The sequence below is a fragment of the Setaria viridis genome, chromosome 3, assembly GCF_005286985.2.
Source record: "Setaria viridis chromosome 3, Setaria_viridis_v4.0, whole genome shotgun sequence".
NCBI classification, from domain to species: domain Eukaryota; kingdom Viridiplantae; phylum Streptophyta; class Magnoliopsida; order Poales; family Poaceae; genus Setaria; species Setaria viridis.
In genome coordinates this window covers 18,825,643-18,834,802 of record NC_048265.2, presented here as the reverse complement: position 1 = coordinate 18,834,802, position 9,160 = coordinate 18,825,643, and the positions used below count along the sequence as shown (strand labels likewise).

Genomic DNA, 9,160 nt, shown 5'->3' with positions numbered 1-9,160 from the left:
TCTGGCATCAATTTTGCCGGGATGAGCGAAGGGTACGCCGCCGGTTACACCGAAGCTGAGCTGGACGGGATCGACGCAGCGGTGACCGCGCCGGCGGAGGCCCTCGCGAAGCTCCTGGAAGATGAAGCCGTCCCTCCTGCCGACCCCTCATCAAGTTAGCTGTACCGGGCTGGCGCCCAAAAAGTTGTAAATATGTCAGTCTTTGAACTCGTTTTGCGTTGGCCATACGGGCCTGTTCTATGACTTTGTTGCGCGAAAAATCCGGATCCCCTTTGCTGTTCCCTTTGAGCTCGAAAGCTTAGACTGCGTCGCCGGGTGCGTCAGTAAGTTTTGATGAGCGAAGGTGCCGTAGCCGCTGGGGCGTAGGTTTTTTCGCAGTCCGATCAAACTTGCCTGAGCACCGCTCACGCATCCTTCTCTTTTTTGCACCCAAAGGTCTAGAAAGGGAGTGTTCGGTTTTGAAAAATAAAAAACGTTTCTTTTAGGCGGCGCCAAGTGGCTGGGGTCGGGACCCCTGATAGCCCCCGAGGGGTATGCGGTCCTGGAGCAAGGCCAGGGTCGGATACCCCTGAGCTTTAAAGGAGAAAGCCTGAACCGAGACGGCTCGGGGTTTCTTTTTTCGCAGAAAAACAAAACTGATAGCCCCCGAGGGGTATGCGACCCTGGAACGAGGCCAGGGTCGGATGCCCCTGAGCTTAAAGGGAAAAAACGGAATTGAAGGCAAACTTATGCAGAACTTGGAAATAAGAGCTATGGGTAGAAGCGCCTTAGCTGTTCTATGTTCCAGGCATTGCTGAAGACCTGCCCATCGGGAGTTGCCAGCTTGTAGGTGCCTGGCCGTAGCACTTGCACGACGATGAACGGGCCTTCCCATTGGGGAGTCAACTTGTGCCGACCCCTGTTGTCCTGGACGAGGCGGAGCACTAGATCACCGACGTTGAAAGCGCGGCCTTGTATCTTGCGGCTGTGGTAACGCCGCAGGGCCTGCTGGTATTTAGCCGAGTGTAGTAGGGCTACGTCTCGCGCCTCGTCGAGTTGATCTTGTGCGTCCTCGAGTGATGCCTGGTTTCCCTGTTCGTCGTATGCTTTTACCCTCGGCGACCCGTACTCTAGGTCGGTGGGCAAAATGGCCTCTGACCCGTAGATCATGAAGAACGGGGTGAACCCCGTCGCCCGGCTGGGGGTCGTCCTCAAGCTCCAGAGGACTGCGGGAAGCTCCGCAACCCACCGTCCGCCGAACTTTTTAAGGCGGTCGAAGATTCGTGGCTTGAGACCCTGGAGTATCATGCCGTTGGCTCGCTCGACTTGCCCGTTCGTGCGGGGGTGCGCCACTGCCGCCCAATCCACCCGGATGTGGTGGTCGTCGCAGAACTGGAGGAATCTCTTCCCGGTGAACTGCGTGCCGTTGTCGGTGACGATGGAATTTGGGATTCCGAAGCGGTGGATGATGTCGGTGAAGAATTGTACCGCCTGCTCAGACCTGATTTGCGCCACCGGTCTTGCTTCAATCCATTTGGAGAACTTGTCGATAGCGACGAGCAGATGGGTGAAGCCCCCGGGCGCCTTTTTGAAGGGTCCGACGAGATCCAGCCCCCAGACCGCGAACGGCCATGTGATGGGGATGGTTTGCAACGCCTGTGCGGGCAGGTGAGTCTGGCGGGCAAAGAACTGGCATCCTTCACAGGTGCGGACTACCTGGGTAGCATTCGCGACCGCGGTCGGCCAGTAAAAACCTTGTCGGAAGGCGTTGCCCACGAGGGTCCTTGGCGCGGCGTGGTGACCACAAGCCCCAGCGTGGATATCCTGGATCAGCGCCTTTCCCTGCTCGATCGAGATGCAGCGCTGGAGGATCCCAGTGTGACTTTTCTTGTAGAGCTCCTGGTCGATGATGGTGAAGGATTTGGCGCGGCGCGCGATCCTGCGGGCCTCTGTTCTGTCTGCCGGGAGCGTGTCGCGGACGAGGTAGTCGAGGTATGGGGCTCTCCAGTCGATCAGGGGGTCGGCCCCCGCCGCGGGGTCTGCCGTGACTTCCATGACCACGGGGTCGGATGGATCGGCTTCCAGGGCCGAGTTGGGTAAAGCAGCGTTGATTCCCTTGGGACCGGTGCTCGGGTCTGGGACAGGTGGCGCGTTGCCGACCTCCCTTGGCTCGGGTCCCGATCCCGGGGCTGGGAGTGCTTCGCCGACCCCTGCCGGCTCGGGATAGCGGATTGAAGGCTTCAACTGGTCGCCAACGAAAACGCCGTCGGGGACGGGCATTCGGCCGGACGCCGCCTTCGCCAGCTCGTCAGCGGCTTCGTTGAAGCGCCTTGCGACGTGGTTGAGCTCTAACCCGTCGAACTTGTCCTCGAGCTTACGGACCTTGTTGCAGTAGGCTGCCATTTTGGGGTCGTGGCAGCTCCACTCCTTCATGACTTGTTCGACGACCAACTGGGAGTCTCCTCGGACGTCCAGCCGACGGATACCCAGCTCGATGGCGATGCGGAGCCCGTTGAGTAGGGCTTCGTACTCGGCGACATTATTGGATGCAGGGAAATGGAGGCGGATCATGTACCTGATGCGCACGCCCAATGGAGAGACGAAGACAAGGCCTGCTCCGGCGCGGGCCCTCATCAGTGATCCGTCGAAATACATTGTCCAGTACTCCTGCTCCTCCGGCGCCGATGGGGTTTGAACCTCCGTCCACTCAGCCACGAAGTCGGCAAGTGCCTGAGACTTGATGGCGGTGCGGGGGATGTAGGCGATTCCTTGGTCCATGAGCTCAAGCCCCCACTTCGCGATTCTCCCCGTAGCATTTGGGTTCCGGATTACTTCACCTAAAGGGAATGATGAAACGACCGTTACCAGATGGGAGGTGAAGTAGTGATGCAGCTTCCTCTTCGTGATGAGGACGGCGTAGACGAGCTTCTGGATTTGTGGATATCGTGTCTTGGATTCGGACAAGACTTCGCTGACGAAGTACACTGGGCGTTGCACCTTGAGAGCGTGTCCCTCTTCTTCCCGTTCCACTACCAGGGCCGCGCTAACCACCTGGGTGGTTGCCGCGACGTAGAGCAGGAGGGTCTCGCCGTCGGTGGGCGGGACTAGAATCGGGGCCTTCGCTAGGAGGTCCTTGAGTCGGTCAAGTGCCTCCTGGGCCTCGCTGGTCCATTCGAAGCGGTCAGACTTCTTCAGGAGCCGATAGAGAGGAAGACCTCGCTCGCCGAGGCGCGAGATGAAGCGGCTCAGAGCTGCTAAGCATCCCATGATGCGCTGCACCCCCTTTATGTTCCAAATTAGCCCTATGTCGCTGATGGCCGCTATCTTCTCCGGGTTTGCCTCGATGCCGCGCACGGAGACGATGAAGCCCAATAGCATGCCCCTTGGGACTCCGAACACACATTTCTCGGGATTGAGCTTTATACGCTTATCCCTCAGCCTTTCGAAGGCTAGCTCCAGGTTGGGAACGAGCTGGTCACCCCTCCTGGATTTAACCACGATGTCGTCAACGTAGGCCTCAACGGTCCGCCTGATGAGATCTCCGAAGCACTTCAGCATGCATCGCTGGAAGGTAGCCCTCGCGTTTTTGAGGCCGAACAGCATCTTAACGTAGCAGTAGGGGCCAAAGGGGGTGATGAAGGAGGTAGCGAGCTGGTCAGCCTCTTTCCTCGCGATCTGATGGTAGCCGGAATATGCATCGAGGAAGCTGAGGGTCTCGCACCCGGCGGTCGAGTCGACTATTTGATCTATGCGTGGCAAAGGAAACGGGTCCTTTGGACACGCTTTGTTGAGACCGGTATAATCGACACACATCCTCCATTTCCCGTTCTTTTTTGGTACAAGGACAGGATTGGCCAGCCACTCGGGGTGGCGCACTTCCTTGATGAACCCGGCCGTCAGAAGCTTCTGGAGCTCTTCGCCAACGGCCCTGCGCCTTTCTTCGTCAAAACGGCGCAAGCCTTGCTTCACTGGTTTGGAGCCGGCCCTGATGTTCAAGGAATGCTCGGCGACTTCTCTCGGGATGCCAGGCATGTCCGAGGGCTTCCACGCGAAGACGTCGCTGTTCGCGCGGAGGAAGTCGACGAGCGCGCTTTCCTATTTGGGGGATAGGGCCGCGCTGATCCGCACAACCCCTCCATTGGAACAGCCGGGATCAAGAGGGACTTCCTTGATACCTTCGGTGAGCTCAAAGGAGATGTTCGACTGCTTGGAGTCGGGCTGATCCTCGATGACCTCCGCAAGCTGGACCGCCATGCCGCTCGTGACGGTGATGGCCGCGGCGTACTCGCAACACTCGACGTCGCACTCGTACGCCTTCTGAAAAGTCGTGCCGACGGTGATGACCCCGTTGGGCCCCGGCAGCTTGAGCTTGAGGTAGGTGTAGTTGGGGATTGCCATGAACTTCGCGTAGCACGGCCGTCCTAAGATGGCATGGTAGGTTCCGCGAAACCCCACCACCTCGAAGGTGAGGACCTCCTTCCTGTAGTTGGAAGGGGTCCCGAACGTAACGGGCAGGTCGATTTGCCCGAGAGGCGTCGCCTGCTTCCCTGGCACGACGCCATGGAAAGGTGTCTTGCTGGGACAGAGGCGGGAGCGGTCGATCCCCATAGCGTCGAGAGTCTCGGCGTAGAGGAGGTTGAGACCGCTGCCCCCATCCATGAGTACCTTGGTGAGGCGCGTCGTGCCGACGATGGGGTCGACGACGAGAGGGTAACGCCCCGGATGCCGGACGCGTCCAGGGTGGTCGGACCTATCGAAGGTGATGGTCGGCCCGGACCAGTCGAGGAAGGCCGGGGTCGCAGGCTCGGCCGCGTAGACCTCCCGGCGCTCCAGCTTTTGCTGGCGCTTGGTGTCGTATGCTGCGGAGCCGCCGAAGATCATGAAGCAGCCGTCGACCTTAGGGAAGCCGTCTTCCTTCTCTTCGTCGCCCTTCTTTTCCTCATCGGGCTTCCGCTTCCGGTCGCCTTTCACCGGATTGCCCACGAAGTACCTCTTCATGAGGTTACAGTCTTTGTAGGCGTGCTTCACGGGGAACTCGTGGTTCGGGCACGGTCCCTCGAGCAACTTGTCGAAGAAGCCGGGAGCGCCTTCGGGGGGCGGCTGCCCCCGCTTGCGCTCGACCGCGGCCACGAGGGGGGCCTCGCGCCGTTGCTTGCCCTTCTTCTTCTGCTGGCGGTTGGAGGTGCCCTCGTCGGCATCCTCCTCCCGTTTCGCCTTGCCTTTGGAACGGTCGAAGATCGCTCCGACGGCCTCCTCGCTAGAGGCGTAGCTAGTGGCGATATTGAGGAGCTCCTCCGTGGTTCGCGGGCCTCGGCGCCCCAGCTCGTGGACGAGGGGCCGGCAGGAGGTCCCTACTAGGAAGGCTCCTATGATGTCAGCGTCCGCGATGTTGGAGAGCTCGGTGCGCTTTCTGGAGAAGCGCCGGATGTAATCCCGCAGGGACTTGTCCGCCCCCTGACGACAGCTCCGGAGATCCCAGGAGTTGCCGGGGCGCGTGTACGTGCCTTGGAAGTTTCCTATGAAAACCTCTTTCAGGTCGTTCCAGCTGCGAACGCGTCCCGAAGGGATATGTTCTAGCCAAGCTCGCGTGGAGTCAACCAGGAAGAGGGGTAGGTTGCGGATGATAAACAGGTCATCATCCGCCCTGCCGGCTTGACATGCAAGCCGGTAATCGCTGAGCCACACTCCAGGATTCGTCTCCCCCGAGTATTTGGCTATACTCGTGGGTTGCCTGAAGCACGGCGGAAAGGGCGCGTTCAGGATGCGTGTAGAGAAGGCCCGGGGCCCAGCCGGACCGGGGCTCGGGCTGCGGTCTTCCCCGCTGTCGTAGCGCCCGCCACGGTGGACGTGGTAGCCTCGATCCACCCCGTCCTCCCTATCCGCGCGGGAACGTCTCCGCGCGTTCAGGGTGTTGCGGGCGTCGCGGACGGGGCCGACGCGCTGGTGGACGGATCGAGCCTCGCCTCCCGCGGGTGGCGGGGTCCGTCAGGCGGACGCGGCCTCATTCGCCCCCGGAGGGGGTTGATGGACAAATTCCCCCCGCCTTTCTGGGGGCGCGTCGGGCGTCGCCCGGCTGGCGTTCGGCCCGCGTCGCCGGGACGCCGAACTTTCCGCCTGCTAGACGGCAGCGCACTCGAGCAGGTTGCGCATCTCTTGGCGTGCCCATCGCTCCTCGGGCGTCGCTGGTTCGGGGAGCTGTCGGAGCAACACCGCCGCGGCTGCGACGTTTTGGCTAGCGCGGGCGAAGAGCTGCGGACACTCCTCGTCCGCGCAGATGCGTTGCTGGACGTCGCGCGCCCGTTGTCGCGCTCCCCCCTCGTGGTGGGGGTGCTCGACTTCTGGGCGGGCGCCCATGCGCGCCTCTGGTTGCCGAGAACACTCCGGGGCCCTTGGTAAGGCTCCGGTTGTAGCTGCGGCGCGCGAGGGGGGAGCCCCTCGTCTCCCCTCGGCATCATTGCCGTTGGATCCCTCGGAGTGCGCGTCGACCACAAGGCACTCGCACGAGGGGTGGGGACTCCCGCTGCTGGAGCCAGCGTCAGAGATTGTCCCCGTCGCGCCTACAAGCTCGTTGCTCGCGGGCGACGTGGTCACGGACCGCGCTAGGAGGCGTCCGTAAGCCCCCGTGGCGTTGCGTAGCCCGAAGGGCTGTCCCCCTGGTGAGGTCCTTCCGGTGAGCGAGCGACCGCTCGCCGCCGTCCCGGCGGCAGGGCCGGGGGCAGCTGGGCGAGCGGGTAGGACAAGGACAGGGATCAGCTCGATCCCTTCCCCGGTGGCGAGGAAGTCCAGGCTCCCGAATCGGATCAGGGAGCCCGGAGCAAAGCTACGATCGTAATTGGCCATCTGAGGCTGGGAATGTACGCGCAAAGGTCCCCTACCTGGCGCGCCAACTGTCGTTGTCAAGATCGGCGGATCAAGACTTAGACTAGTAAATTTCTTTTATGCGCGTAAAGCCTCAGGTGGTGGCGTGGGAGACACGGGTTAGACTGGTTCGGGCAAGGGAAGCCCTACGTCCAGTATCGAGGATACTCGTATTGCCCACGCGGGGTTCTGTAGTAGGGGTTACAGATCGACGAGAGAGGGACTGGCCCCAAGTCTCTTTCATGCTTGTGCTCTTAAGGAGAGTCGTTGTGTGCTGTGGCTTGTCCGAGAAGAAGCCCATCCCCCCTCCGGCCCTGGATTCCTCCTTTTATATCGCAAGGGGGGTGGCCGGAGTTACAGCTGGGATCGGGTGAAGAGGACCGTAAAGAGTAAAGCGTAAAATGGTAAAAAATACGGCAGGAAGGAGGAGCAAGTTCCTAGGCACCCGACGCCTCTGCCGGCTCCTGGCGAACGCCGGCGTGCATGCCGGAGGGGGAGGCGGCCGTGTGCCAACTGTCGTTGCTGTCGTTGCTCCCTACAGATAGCTCCTTCGGCACTTGTAGGCGTCGGGTCATGATGAAGGCGTTTCGTCGTGATTCTGGTGTCTGTTGGGGAGGACGGTGGATGCCACCGTTCGGATGACGGCTCCCGGAGAGAGGGCGTCACATCCTTACTGCCGGGCGCGCGGGACCCGAGGGTGCGCGGGGCCCGAGGACAGGCCGGTCTCTCCTCCGCTCCGGCCGGCGCAGGCCATGAGTACCCTGCGGCGAATGGGAGTCAGCCGCCGGCACTGTAGCCTGCACAGTGCGGTCTTGCACGGGTACTTGCGACGGGTTGCGTGAGGGGCGCGGTCATCCTTTCCTCTGCCAGGCCTGCAGCGTATTTATGACGAGGCCGACGGGGGGACCCATAGGATTTTGTCTGTCTTGCCCACCTGGACCGCATCCGAGGGGGATGCCTGCCCCGGGGGCCCCAGCACGCCCGACCCCTTCGCTTGGGGTCGGACGAGGCGGAATTTCGTGGCTAGGGGTCGGGCGCCCCCGACCCCGGGGCCGCAGTCGGGCGAGGCGGAAGCCTTGTGGAGGGGGGTCGGGCGTCTCCGACCCTGGCGCCTTGGTCGGGCGAGGCGGAGCTTTGATCATGCTTAGGTGGGCCCGGGCCTTCGTGTCTGCTTCTTTAAGCGGTATTTTATGGGATCGTTAATATTTCCCCCCAACAGTACTCGGGGGCTTGTCATACATACATCTATGAGCCCACCAGAAGATTTGGACAGTCCTAGATATAGAGCTGGACACCGAGACATGTGAGGTATGGAGACTACAGTGCAGGATGGTGTGATCTACATAGCAAGATAGGAACTAGTCGAGGATGAGGAAACTACTCGTAGTAATTAGAGTAGGACTCATCTAGTCGAATCCGATTAGTATTCTTGTAAACAACCGACCTGTAACCTTGCCCTCGATAATATAAGGTGAGGCAGGGACTCCCCTCCAAAGCAATTCAATACAACCAACACAGTATTATGCAATCTAGCGGTCCGAACTTGTCTAAATCGTGTGTTCAAGTTCACCTTCGAGTTCCTAATCTCGACGAGCCCCACACACTGAACACTACCTTGGGCACCCCCCTTGTTAGGTTGACAGGTCTAAACACCGACAGCGGCTACCCACGCACCGTCATCTTCAACCTCAAGCCACGCACTGGCCCTACCCCCGCCCCGCTAGCCTCACACCGCGAGGGCGCTAGCGGCGGCGGCTCAGCTCTGCCAAGATCCGGCGCCTCCAACCTCATGCCGCCGCGGGTGCTCCGACAAACCGAGCTTGTCCGTCGCGACGCAGCGGCCGTGTGGAGATGAGCGACGCTAGTGAGGAGGTGGATACGGCGACGGCGGGCAGGGCCGAGGTGGAGCGAGCGTGAGCAGGGGTGAAGCGAGCACGAGACGGAGACCCTTAGCCAGCTGGCTGTCGCCGTCCGCACGACGCGAGGTCAGGACGCGCCGTCCGCACAACACGAGGTCAGGACGCAGGGGCTAGGGCGGCGACGACACGAGCTCAAGGCGGTGCAGGACAGGCAGGGAGGGAGCAAGAGACGGTGGGGAAGGGAGTGAGGACTGACGTGTGGATTCCATCCGAGTCAACATGCTGACATGGTGGGTGAGTACAGCGTGGCAGTCAAAACAAGTCAAAATCATCCACCAAAACCGCACGATGGCCAAATATGAACGGTTTTAAGAGTTGGGTGGTCAAAGATTTCTGATTTTGCGGTTTGATGGTCAAAACCAAACTGAGGCGATAGTTGGATGGCCAAAAATGGACTTCTTCCT

At 60.9% G+C, this 9,160-nt stretch overlaps 2 protein-coding genes across 2 annotated transcripts; both read right to left on the bottom strand.

Moving 5' to 3' along the window:
* Positions 1–713: 713 nt before the first annotated feature.
* LOC117847007 (uncharacterized) lies at positions 714–2,536 on the bottom strand. Its single transcript, XM_072292773.1, has 2 exons — positions 1,582–2,536; positions 714–1,395 (listed from the first exon to the last, which is right to left on the bottom strand). Exons 1-2 carry the CDS (start codon positions 2,410–2,412, stop codon positions 751–753), a joined length of 1,476 nt encoding a protein of 491 aa, XP_072148874.1. The 5' UTR covers positions 2,413–2,536; the 3' UTR covers positions 714–750.
* Positions 2,537–4,070: 1,534 nt separating this feature from the next.
* Positions 4,071–5,952, bottom strand: LOC140222370 (uncharacterized; the record flags this gene model as incomplete). Its single annotated transcript, XM_072292772.1, has 1 exon — positions 4,071–5,952. A coding segment is annotated over one exon (1,878 nt), but the record flags the coding sequence as incomplete, so codon positions are not given.
* Positions 5,953–9,160: the final 3,208 nt, after the last annotated feature.

Coding starts and splice junctions, on each gene's coding strand:
- LOC117847007 (XM_072292773.1), bottom strand. CDS start 2,412: ATGAAGGAGTGGAGCTGCCACGACCCCAAAATGGCAGCCTACTGCAAC. Junction 1,396..1,581: donor CGGTCTGGGGGCTGGATCTC/GTCGGACCCTTC, acceptor AACGGCACGCAG/TTCACCGGGAAGAGATTCCT.